The sequence below is a fragment of the Tyto alba genome, unplaced genomic scaffold (assembly GCF_018691265.1).
Source record: "Tyto alba isolate M040663 unplaced genomic scaffold, T.alba_DEE_v4.0 Super-Scaffold_33, whole genome shotgun sequence".
NCBI classification, from domain to species: domain Eukaryota; kingdom Metazoa; phylum Chordata; class Aves; order Strigiformes; family Tytonidae; genus Tyto; species Tyto alba.
Genome location: NW_024881308.1, coordinates 4,748,116 through 4,769,475, shown reverse-complemented (window position 1 = coordinate 4,769,475; position 21,360 = coordinate 4,748,116). Strand labels below are relative to the sequence as shown.

Sequence of the window (21,360 nt, the reverse complement as noted above, 5' to 3'; positions counted from 1 at the left end):
AGTTTACATAAAGACAGAGAATTAGCAACCCCTGAAATCAGTAACAAGCTTACTTTTCAGGTTAAACCTACAAAATTAAAATGAACCTTCACCACTAATGCACAAGAGGAACATGCAAGTAGTTACAGTGTAAATAAACCCCTTTTTTTATTGCTTGAATTGCATAGTATAAAACAAAGTGCTGGAGATTGATGTACACATGTATTAAAAATTAAGAAGTGCTGAAGGAAGTGGAAGAATCAGCAGGTACAAAGTGACTACAATTTGAGACTGGAGCTTGTGTTCTGCACTCAGTGCAGCAATCATTTATTCAGAGAAAAGAGTGAAACGTCCCGGAGGCTGCGCAGGCTGGCACTGATGTCACGCCTCTGTTTTAGATTGCATCTTCCAGTGTAGTGGGGCATGTAGTTTTCAGGCGCACGCCCCCTCCGGGACAGGATACCCACCATGTGGCTAAGCTTCGACCTGATAGTGGAGTAGTGGAATTGCCTCTCTTTATGCAATTTTTGGAAATATTCTGCCCTGTGGCTGCTAGAATATTCAAAGGACCGGAGAGAAGAGAGTGAGCCAGTAGAGCTTGCAAGAGAGCACTGGGATGATGATGAAGACAGTGATCGCAAACTAGAACTTGATACAGCCTTTCCAGAGAGAGAAGATCCTTCTCTTGACAACTTTCTGAGAAGCAGGGGTGTTCCTGTGTACTCCTCTTCCTTTGTCTGTGTCACTGCAGTCTTCAGCAAAACTGAAGTCTGAGTGCCCGTCACTCTAGCAGTGACAGAAGTCTGAGTGCTGGTTTCTGCCGTTACAGCTCTGGTCTGCGTGGCAGCGTTACATGCGGTCACTGCAGGCTTCTCTTCCCACGGGCCAGTTTGAGTCGATGCACTTTTCCGTCCCACTAGGGCCGCTTGATCACTGAGCCGCCACTCTTCGCAGAGGCAAGAATGCTCCAGGTTACAAGGTTTGCCTCCAGGAGTATCTTCAGCCAGATCCAGTTCTTTCAACAGTTTCTTTGGAGTACTAGACAATCTGGCAAATTCTGCTCTCAAGTTGCCTTCCACAGTGTATTCTTTAGGGGACTCTGTTCTGTTCGTCAGGTGATCAAATATCCCACTGTTCCCGCAGCTGGACGGCCATTTAGGGCTGATGGGCATCGACTGGGCATAGAGAATCCTGAACTGGAGGTCAAAGTGTTCAACCACTTGACCTGACAGTAGCAGCAAGTTACTGCTGTTCAGCTTCCCGTCAGACCACGTGAAACTATTGAAAACAAACCAAGATTCACAGTTAATCTCCAGTGTATTTCCACACATACTGTTACAGATAGCAAGACTCAGCTTAGAAGTGCTGTGCATAAGGAAGGTATAAAGTCAATATACAATTCACTCTCTCTTCTTCAGGAAGAACTCTATTTAGCCACAGCCAAATACTTTGCTAGCAACAAGATGTGTAAACCAGTTTTCCAAAGCTGTTTCCAGTTTTGTGTTAGTCCCACTTAGACACAGCTAGTTGACTTGCCACTGGCATTTATTAACACCAGGCAAACAGCAAAGTTAATACATCCTTGCAGAAACTCCCCCTTTATATAGCTTCATCAGGCACCAGCAGACACCAATACTTGCCTGTAGGAGCCTGTTGTCACTCTAATGCCATCAATTAACATGAACTTCTCATGGACTTTCCCAACAATTTTGGCACCTGACCTCATGTAGTATGTGTTCCCTGTGAGAGTCCGAACTCTCATCAGCTGTTTCAGAAAAGAAGGGAAAAAATAACATTAGATTTGCATTCACTTCCAAAAAGTTTTGATTAGCAATTCTATCTAAAAGCAGCTATGTACACTACGAAGATAGGAATGAAAAACTCCCTTACATTGCCTGCATTTGAGTGTTATTAGTTACACAGTGATAAATTTCTGTTAAATTAGGAGAGTCTGTGGAGAGAACAGCCAGTTCTTTAATTACTGCCCATAAAGCTGGGAGTGTTTCCCCATCCAGAGAAACTCTCACTGGGGTGAACATAAGCCTGTCCAAGCCAAGCCATAACACAGTCATGTTAGCTTATTTCAGAGGAATTAAGTGCATCACCTGGGTCACATCATCTAAATCCTTTTAAAAGAAATCAACTATGTATTAGAAAAGAAATTAGATGTTACCAGAGCTTATACCATCCTTGAGGTTTCAGTGTTTCTGTTTCCTTAGCAATCAGTTACTTGAGCCAAAGAATAAAGCTACTTAGATCTTGCAAAATTGAAAAAAAAAAAAAAAAAAAAAAAAAAAAAAAAAAAAACAAACCCAACCTCAAAAAATGCTTAAGAATTGTTGCTTCCTCAGGACAGGAATCACAGTGCACACTCCACCCAGCACAGCAGGCTGCAGCTCCTACGTACAGGTAACACAGGGTAGTAGATGTGCCTTTTCTGCATGGTTTTTGCTGAGTTTGTGAGCAATTTCACATGCTGGATTAGAGACTGAACTGAAACCATGTGATATTCAGCCTTGATCTTGAGAAGCTGAGCACACATTTCAGCAAATGCCCTTTTATATCAGTTATCAAACTACAGGATGCTTTAGTCTTTCAGGGGAGTCTGATGTTTTATAGAAGGGTATCTTTGATATCCATAACCATAAACTGTACCACAAAAAAAATAAAAACAAACCACACCCACCCATATTTCATACTTACACTTTCCTGCTCAGGACAAACTCCCAAATTCTTGCACATTTCCAAGAAATGGGGCAGAAAGTCCTGGTCAAGAAGGATATAGACAGGGACTTTGCGGTTGTTGTAGGCATCCTGAAGGTCACCGAAGATGTCAATATCTGTGAAGGAATCCATCACAAGGGCAATCACCTGCAAGAAAAGTGACAAAACTTGTTCAGCGGCTTCATTTTACACAAGGCCAGATCACTGCCTCCCCCAGCCATTTTGTCCTGCTACTATCATCAAGGCCAGATGCACATTTCTTCGTCCTGCTGCGCAGACCCTGCCAAGTTATAAAGATTTCTATTTTCCTACAACGTTTCTGTAAAATCATCGTGCCCTAGAGTGCAAAGTGTAAGCCTGAAGAGGTTTTTCCTTATGTCTGCTGCTGCTTTTATACACTTTTCACAGCCTACAATAATCTCCTGTAATCTGGCCTTTAGGTAACACTGGGGAAGCCATCGCGCAGCAGAATTGGGAACCCAGACAAGCCATCTCCACTCCTCCCAGCTTGGCATATCTGGTGCAGATAGTCACTGCTTACAGGAGAAGTAGCTCAAATGGCCTCCTCACTGTCACAGCTGAACATCTCACAAACCCCAACTGATTCCTCTTTGCGTTGAAGGAAGGGAATGCTGTCCCTATATAAGCTACCACGAGATAAACTGGCTCTGTGACAACATATAAACCAAATACACTAGTTCCAGACTCTTACTAGATGTAATCTGAGTTTCCAACCCTTATCTTCACAAGAAATCCTTCCACTCACTCAACTCACCAGTTCTTTACAGAAGTCAAGTCCTAAAATGGGAAGATTTTCTCTCAATGGGCCAAAGACAAGATGACAGTCTACATTTATGAACGATCTATCCAGCTAATTCAAGAGCTGCACTGCACACTAATTCGGTGCTAGAACTCTCACCCTTCAAAACCAGGAATACACATAAGTGTGGGGACACAAAGGCATAAGGATGTGGCCTCATGACTTGCTTTTCTAGTCTCTTTCTATTGGACCAGCATCAAGGACAACCATTACAGCCGCCGCAGGTACCTGGCACCTGCCCTTACTGGAGAGAGAAGGGATCCACGCACTGCTGCAACACACCCAAGGTGTAGGTGCATGCAACACAGCTGCTGTGTGTGGCATTGCCTGTACTCGGAGGAAACATTTCCCACAGGAACAGGCCAAGCTTTGCATTCCCACCTGTGCCCTGCTCCCTAAGGCCCCATACGGATGAATTCTTAGGTATAACACACACAGGCACATTGCTATTTCTAGATAAAGTTAGATTATGCTTATGCTTCTTACGTCTCCTGTGCTTTTTTTCACCCATCAAAGAAGATGCTTTTGACAAGACCAGATAAGTAAGTCAATAACCCCCGAAACCAGAATTATTCACACTAAACCCCTTGGAAACACTGGTGCTTTCAAATGACTACTCAACAACACACGTGAGTTCTAATTCCAGAATTAGCAGCTGAAAAAGAAATACACTTCTACTCAAACTGAGCAAAAGTATAGTTATGTTTAGAGGAGAGAGAGAAAACCCTTTTTTCTACACTCACCCACTGGGGATAGGAGAGGCACGATAGCAAGCGTCCCCTTTAGTCACTTCAGCTAACTGCATTTGAGTGAGCTGAGAAGAAACCACACAGCATCTGAACTTTTCCCGTTCCTCACATTAGCCTGAAGAACTCAGACATGACTGAGCAATGTCACACAACATCTGATATTTAGTAAATTAGACAGGGTCAAAACTTGTCTCCATTCTGTGTCCACAAAAACACTCCCTGGATCAGACGTGTACGCGGCAGTGGCAGGAACAGCTTGCCTGGCTCATGGCTCAGTGCAAGGGAATGCATTTTGGCAAGGTGCTACAAGCAAAAACATTACCAACAAGTACAGGTTTTTGAAGAAACATATTTTCATAGCATTTACTCAAGTCACCGTACTGGTCTCATCTATCTGAAAAGGATCCTTTGAGAACAAAGCTTCCTCTGTGACCGTTTCTGGCCAGAAGCCCATCGTTCACGTCATCCTTACACACACCCCAAGCTCCTGCACTCTGAAGCAGGCAGGGACTAAGCTCAGTTGCTGACTCAGGGTGTGCCATGTGCGAGCACGTTACACCCAGAGCCAGGGGTTGCTTCACCTGGCCACCTGAAGAGGAAACCATACATTTAAATTTCAGCTAAGCCAATTGAATGGCTGCTAACAAGAAGGGCGGTTCCCTCCTGGGGATTACAGTTAGAGGCTGTAAAAACATAATGAGTTGCAGAGAACAGTTAGAAATTACTATGCCACATGATTTTTAAGCCACACTCTCCATCAGATCAAAACCATCCACTCCTGTAGGAGGGAAGTCCTGCTAAGAGCAGGTCTGCACACTACTTAGGGCAATTAATGAGGTGAAGAAGGGAGTTATCATGGAGTTATCTCAGTAGGTAACCTTCTTCTATGAGACCTTTTTTTGTGCCATATCCAATGAGGGTCAGCAGGAGGTTTCTGCGAGCGGTTCTGGCTTGCAGAGCGCATCAATAAATGAACCTACAATAGGAAACCTTCCGCTTTGAGTAGGAGCCAGATCGGCTGGAAGCCAGCGGGTGGTCGGGCCCGGGACAGCAGCAGCGGGTCCGCACGCAGTGCTGGGGCCCGGGGAACTCTCGGCCAGCACCGCCGGAGCACCGTGACCGGGGAAGCGAGGTCCCAGGCTCGGGCCGCTGGCTGCCAGGACGAGTGCCGCTCGTAGTGCGGCTCCGGGCGCGTCCTCCTAAGGAGGCTCCTCTGCTCGGCGAGGGTTTTGAAGCCGCTCGGCCGCGCTGAGCGTCACACCAAAGAGATGCTCATCGATACCGTCCCAGTTCGCAGACCCGCTGGAGAAGGGGCCCGGGCAGGACGCTGCTTTGGAGGGGGGGGGGGCACCGCCGGCACAGCCCGCACCCCCCGGGGTCCCCCCGCCCCGCGGCGCGCGGTCCCTGACCTGCCGGGCGGAGCGGATCTGCCGCCGCACCGCCTCCTTGCAGCCGTAGATGCTCTCCCCGCAGCCGGGCTGGAAATGCGCCTCCACCCGCGTCAGCCCGCGGAAGGCGCCGCTGGCGAAGCCCGGCCAGCCCAGCTCCAGCGCCGGCGGCTCCAGGTCCGAGCGCTCGGGGAAGTAGGTGAGCGAGGAGGCGTCGAGGGAGGCGCCGAGCGAGGCCTCGGCCGGCGGCTCCGGGGCGGCGGCGGGCGGCAGGGCGCCCCGCGCGATGGCCTGCACCTCGGGCTCCGAGAGGAACGGCGGCAGCTGCTCCCGCCGCAGGAAGGCCCGCAGCGCCTCGGGGCCGCCCGCCACCAGCTCCTCCAGCGCCAGCCGCTGCGCCTCGCTGTACGGCCCGGGCGGCCGCGGCGGCCAGCGCCCGGCGCCCTCCTCCAGGCACTGCGACGGGTTGGCCATGGCGCGCCCGGCCCGGCCGCCGCGCCGCCCTTACAGCGGCTTGGAGCCCCGGCACCTCCGCGCCGCCTTTATAGCGGCTTTGAACACAAACAGCTCCGCGCCGGGGCCGCCAGTGGGGCCGCCGCGCCCCGCCCCGCGCCCCGGTTGGCTGCGGGAAGGCGGCCCGGCCCCGGCCCCGGGGCGGGACCGGGACCGCGCTGCCCGGTGGTTCCCGGGCTCGGAGGCAGCGGGGCCCGGCACTTCCCTGCTCGGGCCGCGGTGGTCGCGCTGGCGGCATCCGCCATTTCGCGCCGAGCCCCTTCCGTGCGGCTCCAAGGCCTGTCCCCGGCCTGTCCCCCGGCCGCGGCCCTCGCTGCGGCGCCCGCCGCGCCCCGCTGCCCCGCCAGGCGGGCCGGGAGCTCCAGGGCCCTCTCGCCTTCGCCCAAATCGGCCCTCCTGAGAAAGACCTCTTAATGAAGCGCGGTAATGAACGCTGGGCCTCATGGCTCAGACATGACAAAAACCCAGAAAAGGCAGTTACAGCTTCGGCTTTCCTGCTTGTCCCTGTCACAAATTACTGCTACCGGCTGAAAAACAAAGTTACACCTACCCACTGCCTCGATTGACTCTTCCAGACAATTCCTGGCTGCACTTACAGTTGAGGAAGAGGCAGGGACATTTAGGCAGAATTGCAAAATGTAAACAATTAAATAAAAGTCAGTGGCGTTTTTGTATTATTAAAAGAAATTTAATATAATTTTTAAATTAAAAAATTCAATCTATTAAAGACACTGAGTCAGGTGCTAATACTGTCAGACACACCCTTTTGGCATGAGTTTTACATACAGTTTAAGATTTTATGCAGTGCTTCAACATGTTAAGAAACCATCTTCATACTTACAGTAGCAATAAAGTCAATTCCGTACAATATCAAATATCCTTTTTTAAAAAAAGTTTTAAATATATTAGACTCTGATTGCCAAAATGCCATTTTATACACAAAGCTGCTAATACAATATACAGTTCTTACATTATTTTTTCACATAAAATACATTTCATCAAGTTTTATTTGTACATCGCTTACTACTGATCGATGGAATTACGAGTTATTGCAGAAGGCTTGCCATCATTTGTTAATATTCTGTACATGCAGCAGTCACACCAAGCTGTACCACGGTTACCGGCACTCCTGTAGTCCATTCTCACACTGCAATCTAGAGGCTGAAGATGTAGAGGTGGCAATACTAAGGCTGCATCTGTACTGTTGAAAACCCCTTATCTCCCTTCCAGCTGCAGATGCAGCTAATTGCATTGGTCCAGGTTTGGGAACAGGTATCTTGAGCAGAGTCTCCTCTACTACAGCTTCTGCAGTTGAAATACAGCAAAATATTCTAGGTTGTAATTTTGCCATGGCAGATGTTGCCTGAAAAACCCAGTGGTACTGAACTTGCAGGTGGGGAACCGAGAAGTCCATTGCCAGTATGGCCAACAAGAAAACAGCAGAATAAAGCTGAAGAACAACCAGGGACAACAAAGTCCGTTGTACAGACACAGGCAAAACAAAACAAAAAATGTAAATATTAGCTGTGTTCTGTAGTAAGAGGCTAGACCCTGTGGCTACAAGTGTGTTCTGGACTCTGCCTGTAGAGAATTGATATAACAAAGTAGGTCAATGTGATTTGTTAAATTAGAATAAAGATCCTGTGCATTTCCTTTCTGTCTATTTAGGAAGAGAGAACTGGTGATCGTGAGAGAAATTGAAAGAACAAATAAAAACTTAAAAATCTGGCATGGTCTGAACTGTTATCCCTTTGCAAAATAGCCTCCAAGTTAAAACCCAGCACTGTATAGTCACCGCAAACCTTCCAGATACTAGTTTCCGAGTTACCTTTAGCAAGTACAATAAGGCACAGAAATATCCAGACATAAGGAGAACACCTTCCTGCAGAAACACAACAGTTCATCTCTGGCTCACTGGAGATCAGTGCTATTGCTTTCTCAGTTAAGATACTCCTTTTTCATGATATTGCTGATTTAGTTTCAGCAGAGAAGATTTGGGTAAACAGAGCTCCAAGGTTAAAGCAAAAGGACACTAAACAAAAGTTGCAATGCCATTTGGGAGGTTGTAAGTGCTTTCCACCCCATGAAATAAGACCCTGCTCAATGAACTAGAGGATTCACTGCCTCCACTGAGTAGTGCACCAATTCATTATTGCTGTTGCCCTGCCATGCTCTTCTTCCCTACCAGGATTTCCTCATCCATGTGGTTCTTCAACCACACCTGCATGATGATACAGAATCACATCAGCTATAGCCAGTTCTTCCCAAAATTGGGTTTTAAGATTCTGGAGCACCACAGAAGTGAGACTAAGTGGGCTAAAATTGCATCACTTGGTACATGAAATAGAGATCCAGGTCTGATGTCAAACATCAAAGACCCCAGCAATGGTACTTAAGCCCTTATCTAACATTTCAGTGCTGGGTTGAGCTCAGTAAAGTGGAAACACTATTTTGAGAGACGTATTTTTTCCATCAAAAAAAGTGTTTCAACATGGAAAGTAAGGCTGCTGTCATCAACAAGTTAGTTTGCTAGAAACAGTATGACTTCAGCAGACGGGCAGATTTTGCAAGCAGAAGGGTTATTCTCATCTGCAGCTCTGCCTACAGTAGACCTGTCAATACATCCATGCTCTCAAATCTTTGTGTAGTCTGTATGAACAACCACAACCTTTGGCTTACTGCTAACAAAAGTGGGACTCTAATCTGACCTTGAATCTGTACTTAGGTGTTTATTGAGCCTAAAAACACTGAGTATAGCATTAAAAAGCCCCAAATATTTCTCTAATAAGCCAAGTGCTGGATATGCCAGTCACAACAAGACTTCTAGTTTCTACAGCTGTTTAGCAATATCAAGATCCAACGAAATAGCCAAGTGCCTTCTTCTGTACACCTCAGAGCTTTCCACTGGGATGGCCTTTAAAACTCATAGATATAAAAAAACCACTATTGCTGTAACACTGCTAAATTTTATAATAAAAAGCCCTACTCCTAGAGGTAGGCTCTTACAATGCACATGTAAGAGTATCTATGTGTTTGCTATTCTCCCAAAAGCCTGTTTGCCTCTACAAAATAGTTTACCAGAAGCAGGTTAAATATCCACTTTACAGAACTGCTCATCGCAGACCTACAACCAACCACTCTGGGCGCAGCATTAACTGCCAGCTCCATCCCTGAGCCCCACAGCGGTTTTGTCAGTATTTGCCAGTGCCCCACAGGCAGTGACCATTATATCCCAAATGTCACCAGCACATAAGCATGAATCCATTCTAGGTCACTCTTCAACAGCCTTTGCAAGTCCTACACTGATGCAACTTCAACCCAAAGCCAGTGGCAGATAAATACTTGGTATGGCTGTGAAACATATCCTGGAAAGTTTATCGATGACTGACTCTCTTGCCTGGATAAGAACTGATTGTGTTTGATCAGATACCACTAGACTTCAATGAGTGTGTTGCTTACAGCAATAAAGCCAGAAGAGCTGTATTGCAGACAATTTTACAATTACAATATAAAGTCCAATTAGGGGAATGTTTTGTAATCTAGAACCTGTAATATCTTTTGCCTATTAGTAAATCAATTGTTGGTTTGTTCAAGATCACAGCTAGAGTGATGAGCTCCTGGAGTTTTACATATATAGTGAAATACCAACGGACTAAAAGCTGTTTGTCTAAAATGGACTGGCTTCCTACAGTTTTAATGTATTAAGAGCTCTCAGTGAAAGCAAGCCTTAAACTACTTAACGCTATTGCATCCAGCAGTCTCCTGTTGGTTAGGTAAGATTCAATATACTTGATAGCACAAAATTGCTCTGAGAAAGAAAAGGGCCCGATGACTCCCTCCCTGGGAGCGAAGGCATCAGCTGGGCCTGAATTTTGCACCACTTACAACCTAGTGGATAGCGGCACCAAAATTAGTTACACTGAGTCCAGAATTCACATTAGGATGGATGTGGTGAGACAATTCTCACCACCACGGGAGAAGAGAGGCATCTGAAACATCATCTCCCCTCATTCAGTAATACCCAGGCTATACTTGGTGTTATCCCAGAACAAGTTTCTCCAGTTAATCAGAAGACCCACTGTTAACCACGCATAGATGCAGTAAAGTCTGTCCAGTTACCAGATCATCTTCTATTAGAGAAAGTCTTTTAAAATCCCTTAAGGTCAAGTCAAGGATAAGATGTATTTTATAGTCTTATATTTAGTATATGTGTTTCAATGATGAAGGAAGCCCAACTTCTCTGAAAGTTTCAAAACATACAAAGAAACCCCCTGCCCTTAACTCAAGTGAGGTTTTTAAAAAACCAGATCAACTGCTACCATTTTCTAATTTGTTCCTAAAACCGGTGAGGGAAGAGAATTGTATCTTCAGAGTCCAAAAGAGTGAACCGTCAGCCTAGTGATAACCTCACAGGTCTGAAAGTGTTTCCTGCACAGCGTGGTTGTGGTGGTGACACACAGCCAGCTCTGCTGCCTCAAGGAGCCAAGAATGAGGAGCCCAGAGCCCCGTATCCTTAATATATCCAGCAATGGGGAGCAGAGTGTAGCACTTAGCAGTCACTGGCAGCCTAATTCAACTTTTTATAGCCCAGAAAAAAGAAAAGGCTGTGTGGATTCCCACAGAGGGAGCGTATGTGTGAAGTACAATATTGATGTCTAGCAGCCACCAGCTAAAAGGAAGATGGGTAGAAGCTGCGTTTGCTGTTGCTTGGCTGAAGCACAGCTATGCGAGGTGGATTTAATCCACTGATGGCTTAGAGACCCAAACAGGCTTATGTTTTCAGAGTTTGGAATTTAAACTGTCCAAGACAACACATATTTATGCATGCAAATAGTTATGTGTGCAACAGCCCCTCTGTGCAGGAAAAGGGTTGAAGATCTACAGTTACTTCTGTAGATACAACTTGTTAATTCAACTGTAGGCAGTTCCTCAGAGTTGTCTCCCAGGGGCACCCTCCTTTCACCTCCCCCAGGTATGCAAAGCCTTAATTTGCTAAAGAGCCAGTTCCAAACCCCCAGGTTATACCGTGCTAGTAGTCTGTCAGAGCTAACACAAACTACACCAAAACACTGATGTTGGTGTGCCAACCACTCTACAGCAGAGAGGCTCTGCCAAGTACTGCATAGCACTGGGCAGCCCCCTTATACATAGAAGCATTTAAGTCTTCTGACAGCTCCTAACCACTGCTTGCAACTTCAGCATGGGAGCTGAAAAACAGACAAAAAAAACCTCCTGCCCTGCTGCAATGTTCAGCTACCAGAGCAATGATTTAACAATTATTTATCAGCCAAAGACTGCAGGTTAATGCAAGTGTTGTAATATCTAGGGAGATTAGAAATGCTTTCATGGCATTTCAAGATTAGTGTCGACAAGCCTTTCCTCTTCATCCCTCCTGAGCCCTGTGGTTCTGGAAAACCAGAAAAAAATCAGAATGCAAAGCATACTGCCCTTAGTATCTGTGTTGAGCATACAGAGTAAACAAACAGAATCAATAGGAAAGAGATCAGCAAAAGTCTTTTCAGTTTTAACAAATTAAGAGTCTAAATAGTACAAATAAGTTTTTTAAATTACTTATCCCAATATAGACCTTTGTCAGTATTTTATTGCAGTAAAATTCTTTGCCCGGGCCCCTTATTGCAACATCAGTTTTAAAGCATATCGAGTGAAGCCCGTTCCAGGAAAAGTTCCGCTTCAAACCTGATGGCAGTCTGCAGTGATGAGTTTACATGAGCAGAAAAGGACCCAGCCAGTACACAGTTTTTGATGGTGAGCTGTCACCGCAAGGAGATAACACCTCGCATACTTCCTAAAGCAAGCGCCGCATCTGTGTTTGCTTGTTGCTCAGGCCCTGTAAGTGCTGGATCCAACCGTATGGAGAACAGCTCTGTCCACTCTTGCAAACTCTGTGTGGGGGTTGATCTCCCCTCCAGGATAAAAGCATCACCCAAGAGTGAAAAAACCTGTCACCTTCCAGAAGCTTGGTGACTTACAGCAAGAGGCTCAGATGCAAAGATTTTAATTCAGATCCCTTCTTTGTTCCAAGGCATCTCATGACTTCCCAAGGACAGGGAGGCAGTGCACCATACCTTCTTTCCCAGGGAACAAGACTAGGGTGACTCTTTTTACATCATATTGATGCACATCCCTTCCTCTCCTAAGAGACTTGCTCCACCTGCCTTATTCATGCAACTGCAGTGGAGGTAACTGGCAGGGTAAAGTACAAATCAGGATGAACGAGGCCGCCACAGTCAGGATGTCCATAACCAAATTCTCCCTTTGGAATGCAAACAACCTGGCTGCTGCAATAATCCACCCAGCCCATCCACATCTTGTTTCCTCTGTGGTGAGAAACATGAGACTAGGAAATTCTGCAGCACCCATGCACCTTCTCTTCCATTTCTTCCATGGGAGCTTTGAATTTCAAGAGGGGTGGATCGCCACTGGACACTGTGTAATACACCGAGGTCCCATTGGAGCTGTAGGGAGAAGTCCTGGATCCGATTAGGTGCGACTTGGCCTCACCCCCATTCTCGGCAACTCCTCCCACGCCGCTGCCAAAGTGGGTGCTGAGGAAAGGGTGATTGAGGAGTTTGGCTGCAGCCCGCTGCCGCTTAAGTTCGGAGAGCGTCTGATGGTTATGCTCCTTGTAGGCACCCCAGAACTGCTGTGTGTCAGGGAGCCCGGGGTTGCTGTAGGGCAGCACGTGGCCTGGATTACTGTCAGGGTCAGCGTGCATACTCCAAACGTCCCCGTTGGAAAAGGTGTACTGGTAAGTGCTGGCAGACGCCATGAGTCCATTCTGGAGGGGGATCTCAGAGTCACACTGGGTGCTTTTGTTTGATAGCTCCGGAAGGAGGGAAGAGTTCTCCAGCATTGAATTCTGTAACAAGACGACATGAAAGAAGAGCATCTTCCCCCATCCCCCATAGCATGGTTTATCCCCGTGACAACTTCCTAAGCCTGCTCACACTCAGCTTTTCCACCAGACAGGCACCACAGCACAAACACTGAATTTACCCACTAACAGGACTGTGTAATGCTGTGAGCCCCAACCGGGAGCTGGTTCCCAACCAGGAATGTGGAACGTTAACTTAGAAGGACTCACCAGAAAAAAATTTAGATAGATAAGCGTTTGAATATAACATGACAATAACAAAATTAAGTAACTGCAAAGCAAGATTACATTATTTTGTGATTACCAGTTTGTTAGCTGTAAAGAGAAATACACACACTATTTTTTTCTGAAATTCCTGGTTCACTAGGGCCATATCTCAAAAAACTACTGATGCAGCTGTAAATCCAAAACAGTCTTTCCACTTGAGTAGGATATCTCAATTTATGCCAAATGAGAATTTGGTCTTTTGCTTATATGTGATGGATGAGTTTTACAAATTTTTCAACCACCTTCCATCCCAGGGCACCCACTGCCATTGAACCTGCACTACCAGCCCTCCTCGGTCACTCCCATAATAGAGAAGAGATTCCTTACGGGGTCTGTATTCTCCTGGTCAGAACGAGTCTCCCCAATTTCTGCAATGAGAACTGAGTTTCTTCCTTCTTCTGCTGCCCCCAGCTGCTGCCAGACAATGGCCTCTTTCTCACACTCCTTCCTGTAAAGGTTTGTTCGGTCCGAAAGGCTGGCCCTCCTCACCACCTTCCTGTGGGACAGGGAAAAGAGGCATCTATGCTGTGAGCAGGACATGACATTTCCTCCTACCCTGTAGCTCTTTCACCTCCCCCTCTCACTTCACAGCCTCTCCCACTGGAATGGAACGTGAATTTAGCTTCCCAGCACCCGCACAAAGCAAAGGCACTACTGTGGATATTAAAGGTGGGAGGAATTTTAAGGAGTTTTAAAGTAGTACTGCAAATCTGCGTTTGATCTTATACAGCTCACCTAATGGATCTACTCTGCAACCACTGGAATAAATGTAGAGGGAAATGGCCCACGGGCTGTTTAGGGAGTTTTGTGGTTTGCTTTGGTGTCTAGTAAACATCTTATAAAGACCTGTGCAAACTGCGTCTGAGCAGAGTATCTTGGTCATGAGACATATTACTGAGAAGCTCAAGTTAATCCACTTGAAGCATTGATTCTCTGACACCAGCACTGGTGATTTAACAGGGTAAATTCTCACCACTTGGTCCTCTGCTCTCAGCAGTTCTTAAACCACAACAGCACAAAGCTATTTTCCCCTCCAAGAAACAATACTTCTTTCTCGTGAAAGAACCACTCTTCAAAGGAGTTCTGCTTTCAGTAACCAAAATTCAGCTTCTGCCTTCGGAAGTTTGTTCAGAAATGACAGACGGGCTGTTGTCCAGGCGCTGATCCAGCCGTGGTTACGGAGCACAGGTGACCTGCAGGGATCAACGCACTTACCCCCGGCTGCCGGTGCTGGAGGTCCTTCGACTCAGGGAGGATTTATGCCTCAGCTGAGACTTCATGATCACATCATGTTTGTGTTTCAACTCCAGAAGTAATACTTTGAATTCTTCCTCTTCACACAGATCTACGGCACACAAACCAAGCCATCAATCAGGCAGTTCAAATGTGGTACCATTAACACCATGTTACTAGCGGTGCCTTCCTAGTATATACAACTACAAGTGCTAGGAGGAGGAGAAGGGAAATTTGAACAGAATATGCTTAGGCACATTCATATCTAAACAAATTCAGGGGAGGCAGAATGGTTTGGACACCTAAACAGAAGCAGAAAAAAAAGAGCTGCTGATTGTGACAGGGGCTCAGCTTTATCTTGATCCAGCTCTTCAGCTAGGTTTTGTCTCATCTCTGTAGCATGCTGGGCCTTTACCCATAAAAGGGTGAGAGATATATTGACCACCGTATCAATGCTTCGAGGGGAAAAAGAAATTTCTGTAATTACAAGACTGCAGCTCCCCTGAATACAGCATTCTTACTTAGACCTCTGAAACAAACAAACAAAAAATTGCAGACAAAACCAAACCAGATCAGGACAGAAGACAAGAACTTTCAACCTTCAAAATGAGGATGCAACAGATTTTTTAATTAAGGCTCAGAAGACCTTTTGCCAAAAGAAAATGTGGCACAAGGTTATAATACACATGGTCATATACTAGTATTTTTACTTCCAATCTGTTCCAAGACTCATGTGTACTTTATTTTTCCCCCAACCCCGTATAGCTTACCACACTGCATTGCATCAAAGCAAAGTTAGACACCCAAGTCTTAGGGCTGCACTCGGCAGCTGCTCAGGTCCAAGACTATAGTGAAAGAGCAGGGAGACTCCCAAGCACAGGTACAGAGGAATAACATGAGTGGAAACACGCAGGAGAAAGACTTGGTGCTTGAGAAATTCCTTCTCCCTTGTTTTTCTGAGCAGGAAGAAGTGTTTTCAGAAGTAACAAAGTAGACACTTTAAAACTTCAGTCCCAGTTAAAGTAACTGCAACTTTGATTCTAAAGACACCTGAAAAATTATGTTAGCGCTTCTGAAAGCACCACATGAAGTCTCCAGCATGCTTAGGTAGAAAAGCTTTTCTTAGAAATTTCTTCTTTTTAAGCTTAATAAGCTTACCTATTGGCATCTCATCCAAAGATGTCCTGGCACTCAAACTAGCCCCATGGGACACAAGCAACTCGGCCATCTGCATCTAAGGAAAGGGAAAGAAAGACAAGTTGATCGAGGTATTTTAGGCAATCACTTTCCTCCTCAAAGCTGAAAAGTTGGAATATGATAAGAAGCAATGGCATGCATGCTCAGCTAGCCTCAAATCATTCTAGTATGTGCATGATGTTAAACGTTCCTACTGCCCAACTGCACAGACATACTCTCCCCAGACTCTCTCAGTAACAGGTTCTTTCTGGAGACCCAAGGACCTCATCTGATGCTGTGCATGGATTCCAGTCCTGGTACAGATTTATTCCATTTGCAGAGTACTCCACCATTTGTCCAGGCAAAAAGAAGTGTCACCCTCCTACACGATATTTGAAACAAAATCATTACCTGTCCCCAGAAAGCAGCAGCATGAAGAGGTTCCCAGCCGTCCCAGCCTTAACATCCAGGCTTGCCCCCTGGTCAAGGAGGACTTCAGCTGCGTGCAGGTAACCATTGGCTGCAGCTATATGCAGCTAGGAGATAAGGAACAGAGCATGAACCACCTGCAAGGACCATGAATGGTTTTATACACCAAGTTTCAGTGGAATTTCTTGGATAACGTCTGAGTCTAGATGTGGACAGACAGCACATTTCACATTTGGCTGATGCCATCAGATCAAAAGCTGTTGTTCCTGTTACTAAAACTCAGTATTACCTGCATGTAATTCTGTTTGGAGAGGAAACTGCTTAACAGTTATTAAAACAACTTCCATATATGGGTTAGAAAAATAATGTTTTCATATTTTAAATTAAGGGCTCTTAAGTGCTTAATGATCTGTAGGGAAACAGTACATCAAAATTCAAGCTTGCAATGGATAACATCATACACTGTAAACTCTGCATTTCTCATGCCAGAAGAACGTCTCCTTTTCTGCACTTATGCTGTGGATGTGATTTTTTTTGATTACATTTTCAGCCTGCTTTAGTTAGGACTCCCTTTGTGAATTGCACTTCCACTCATGCTATAATTTTTTTCACCATTTGAAAATTAAAAACTTAACCCTTGGCTACTTTTAGTTAAGTGAATTTGATTTTTCAGACATTGGCTTCCAACTACAACCACCACTTTGGAGACATCAATAATAGTCTCCTGTAGTCCCCCATGACACTTCATGTCTATGAAGATTTTCATAACTGCAGTCTGCTGTTGCATCTCTGAGCACAACATTGACCTATGCACTACTCTGAAAGTATGAACTCCACTTGGAGCTCATCCTATTTCAAACTGTGCTGAAGAGGAGGATGAAAGCTTCTTTTCAAAAATTTCCATGTGGATTCCACCACACAAAGTTAAATCCTCACCTGGAAATAAATTCTGATGCTTGCTGGCAGTTCAATTAATTCCAACATAAATTTTATGTCACTAGGTCATACCCTCGAGGGCCATATGAATTAACAAAGAATCACTTGGGGATGATATAAAAAGGAAAGCCAAGAGGGCTGCTTAAATTTATGTATATAATCCTTGTTATAGAGAAAAATGTGTTAAAAAAATAAGCTGCAATAAAAGCTTCAGTCATCCAAGTTTACCTTGGAGGGAGCCCGCTCTCCCCTTATACTCCTGTATATGCTACAGGTGACAATTTAGATTAAGAAACATGAATGCACTGCCATGGTCAGGTCATCAAACAAATGACACCAAGTGGCCTGTAATCAGTTATGTCTGCACCCAAGCATCAAAATGACCAAGGTTGTATGAAGGTCCCAACACGTATAACAGCATTACTGAACTTGCCCTAAGTTGGGACTGCTGTAAGCAAGAATTTAAGAGATGTGTTTGCAGGTGAAAAAGAAGGGAACAGGGCTAGGATTGTTCACCCTTCTCGGTCCATGTGCAGTTAAATCAGATGCCAGCTTGCTTTGTGCTATATATTTGTGTTGGGTGCTCTCCTCTGCCCAGGGGCAGAGGCCATCCTACGTGAATAAACACAGCACTCCATCGACTCTGTGAGCCAGGTGCTATGCAAAGCAGAAAGGAGAGGAGGCAGAAAGTCTCCAGCGTGCCCAACAGTAGATCCTGCTCCCATGAAAACCAGAGGACACTCACAGCTCCTCCGTAGAGTCAGATCAGACTACAGGACTAGCGAGAAGCAAGAGGTTACTGGGAGGTCAGCAGAAGTGCTTTGTTCTGCAACTCCTCATTGTGGGATTTGTGCACCTCCTTTGGAAGCTGCTGGTTCCAGCCACTGTCAGACAAGACCCAGGAGCTCAGCAGTCGCTGGACAACTGGTAGAGCTCACATGAACAAGGGATTCACCTCACAAGGCACAGGGTTAGACACTAAGTTTTGTCAGCTGTACTCAAGGACCGAGCCTGTTCCTACATGATAATAAACTAAAACAGGGAAAAAGGTCAAAATAGCTTCCTTATTCTTCTCAGTAACTCGTATGTGTTGATTTTGTATAACTCCTGCCACAAGGCAGGTTTCGTAACCTACAGGTTGACGGATGGCAAAACTGAAGCCGCTGCAGTTTCACTCACCAGCGTAGCACCTTGGGCATCAGTCCTGTTCAGATCTTGTCCAGTCGCAAGTATGTCATGAATGTCACAGATCATGACCTGCTCTGGAGCAGCCCGCATCTCATTGATCCTCTCCTGTGTAATTCCTGTTAAAATTTCAGTTAGAGAGAGAAGAATTGGAAAGGGTCTTTGTCTCCACTGGTTGAGTAAGATTAGACTTAATTCCCGGTTGATATGACCTCACATGCTTTTCAGAGGCTGTGTAGCTGAGGGGACTGACAGTTGTCCTTCACCCTCATCATTACTGAGGAATCAGAGAAACTAGACAGGGCCGGGTTCCAAGAAATTACTCCCGGCAGCAGCTCTCTGCTTTTCTCAAGAGGCAAATCAAGAGCTGAGAAACAAGGTAATTTTTAGTACTATACTGACCCATTTTTGTATTTACATTAACTCAGTCTCCTTACCTTGATAGGCCATGCAAGTCTCAATGACATCCAGAGTTGGCTCATCTTCACAGAGGTCATACGGCATGTTGCCATCTGCATTCACTGCCAACAAGTCTGCTCCACTGCAAAGAGAAAGCAGCGTTACAAAAGACAGGACCCTGGACATCTAGAGCAGACAGTGCCAAACACTGGGATAAATGCTTAGCAGAAATTGACTGAGGGTTAATAGCTGCCCAAATGTCACCAAGATTTGTGTGAGGTAAGAAAGATTTGAAGGAAACCCATGGAACTATGAATGGGGAAGATAAATTCCCGAAGTGCATGAAAGGCAGCGTGCTACACCTCTTCCATGGCTGTGGGGCACATGAGCCACTGAGCTGTTCCTGTCCTCTCCTGGTCCTGCCGCTGGGCAGACTGGCAGCTTCTCAGTGATAGAAATGATTGATTTGCTGTATTTCTGGATAATCGTCCCAAGCAACTACCAGGTGCTTGTTATCTGGGCACCTGGCAGTCCCTCAATGAAAAGTTTGCAAGGACCAGAAAAGTTGGGAAAAATAGGGCCTGAATGGTGGAGGAAGCCTTCCATCTAGGCAAAGGCATGTTAGCAAAAAATAGCAATAAAAAAAAAAAATATCCTGACAACTGGTGAATTTTTCTTTCTGATTATCCAAAAGCACTTCTCTAAGTGCTTTAGTGATCTCTGACAGGTCACTATTTGGAAGTAAAATAGCCAGCTAAATTGATCGCTGTCCCTATATTCCCACATAGTAGAAAATTTCCAGCACCTTCTGAACTGCGCCATTTTGGCTAGCTGTTCAATAGTTTCAGGTGAATTCTGATCTATCCTGACAGTTACCAGTCATGGAAGGACAGCAGACAGTATCCATTTGCATTTAGATTCCTGTTTCTTTATATTTTTCCCCCTCTCCCTGAGCAGAGCAAACTACATTGAAATTCACATTTATTTGCAAAGTACCAGCATTAGTTTAATCAGCAAATAAAAAAGCAAGGAACTGGACATCTTTTGTGAGCTACTTCCTCTGAAGGTCTCCAAGGGTTCCAGGTCCTATCAACAGTAACATTGCCCTCAAAGGCAGTGTTTAACCTGTAATTTGATGTGACACCTCCTGTGAAGGACAACTTTGATTGTAGAAAACAAATTAAATCACCCCATTCCTTTAAAGCCCAGGGGAAAACTGTTCCTGACCATGGGATCATTATACTAGGCTACTAGAGTCCAAATAGTAACTACTCAACACAGGGCAGTCTATGACAACTAGGGACATAAATCTGAGTTCTTCCTCTTGCCACCCATCCCCCATGACATTCCCTTATCTTCAGTTAAGAGTCAGGAATGCACTATATTGTTCCACATTTGTATGCTCTGTTTTTATCATTCCCCCCAATCCAAAAATTTCCTAGCCCAAGTTGGAATGTCCTCCAAGGGGTGACTGTTTGCATCCTCTGCTCCACTTCCTTCATTATACAGCCAAAGAAGGGGGGCCAAATTTTCAGTGCTAGTCTCCCAGATGACAGCATCTCAGGGAGAAGTGTCACCCCCCGAGGGAGGAGCAGCAGGCGCTGCTGTGCACAGCAGCATGCTGACGCTCCCAAAGCACGCTCTGCGCTCCACACCGTCACTCCGGGAAATGGAGGGGGGGGCTCCGTACAGCCAGGACCATCTGCTCCAGCCAGGATTCACAGCAGGTGCTCATTAGATGCTGCACGTGGTACAGCTCAAAGCACATCTGGCTTCCTCTCCTTGCTGGCAAGTCTAGAAAAGACTTGAGCTTTAGGGCCTTGGTAAAGTCAAGTGGAAGGTCCAGTGCAAGCACCCTGTGTCACACCACTGGGGAACAAATGCATTAAAGGAAGCTAACTGGTTACTAATTAAGGGCCAGTAAGACAGGTCACAAAGTTCACCCGAGTATTTGAGCTATACAAACACTCCTGTCCTCCTACATCAGTGTCTCTTTGTAGTTGGAAGACCTGAAGTTATGTTTAAGAGCTTGAGGGTGGATCCTGCTGGCTGCTCCTATTTCTACCCATCCAGCAAACATGGTTCAACAAGCACACCAGCATGTACACACTAGAATACAGGCAAGAAGTGGTAAATTTTGGCTAGTTTCCAAATCTTCATAAAACTGAGTCAAGTGACCTAGGGTTTTACCATGTCTCCTCAGCTTTTCTGCTCTTCCTCCTCCACCCCACTGTCCCCCATGCAGGAAGGAGTTTGATGAACAACCTGAAAGCAGGGAATAATCACCACCACTGCAATCTCACAAGGTACTAAGCAGTCTCGGTTTCCATCCACAGAAGCTGTAGGTAGAGTCAGATCTGCAGAAAGGGACAGACACAAAAAGCCACCTACTGCTGGATGAGGATCTTCACCAGGTTGATATGACCACACGTAGCTGCTGCATGCAACGGAGTCCACAGCTCATTGTCCTTTGCGTTGACATTGGCCCCGTGGTTGAGGAGAAGCTTGACTATCTCTTCATAGTTGTCTATGCAGCACTGGTGAGGAAGAGATGCAGACAGATTGTTTTTTTACAAGCTTTGGGAAGATGAGGGCTCATACCTGCTCAGTTGTACCAGGGTACCTGGATGCGGAGACCTACTTTATCCTGCAGTGTTTGGCAACAAG

At 45.7% G+C, this 21,360-nt stretch overlaps 1 protein-coding gene and 1 pseudogene across 1 annotated transcript; both read right to left on the bottom strand.

Moving 5' to 3' along the window:
* Positions 1-277: 277 nt before the first annotated feature.
* On the bottom strand, positions 278-6,207 carry LOC104356941 (protein FAM83D). The gene is made up of 4 exons (XM_033003649.2): positions 5,682-6,207; positions 2,683-2,850; positions 1,620-1,744; positions 278-1,257 (listed from the first exon to the last, which is right to left on the bottom strand). Exons 1-4 carry the CDS (start codon positions 6,132-6,134, stop codon positions 303-305), a joined length of 1,701 nt encoding a protein of 566 aa, XP_032859540.2. The 5' UTR covers positions 6,135-6,207; the 3' UTR covers positions 278-302.
* Positions 6,208-12,489: 6,282 nt separating this feature from the next.
* The window catches only part of LOC122154162, a 60,085-nt pseudogene continuing 51,214 nt past the window's right edge, over positions 12,490-21,360 (bottom strand).

Bases quoted from the DNA above. Each gene is read 5' to 3' on its own strand.
- LOC104356941 (XM_033003649.2), bottom strand. From the start codon at position 6,134: ATGGCCAACCCGTCGCAGTGCCTGGAGGAGGGCGCCGGGCGCTGGCCG. The intron at 1,745-2,682 runs GTAAGTATGAAA...TTTCTGAAACAG, and splicing joins TTTGTCCTGAGCAGGAAAGT to CTGATGAGAGTTCGGACTCT. The intron at 1,258-1,619 runs GCAAGTATTGGT...TGTTTTCAATAG, and splicing joins GTGACAACAGGCTCCTACAG to TTTCACGTGGTCTGACGGGA.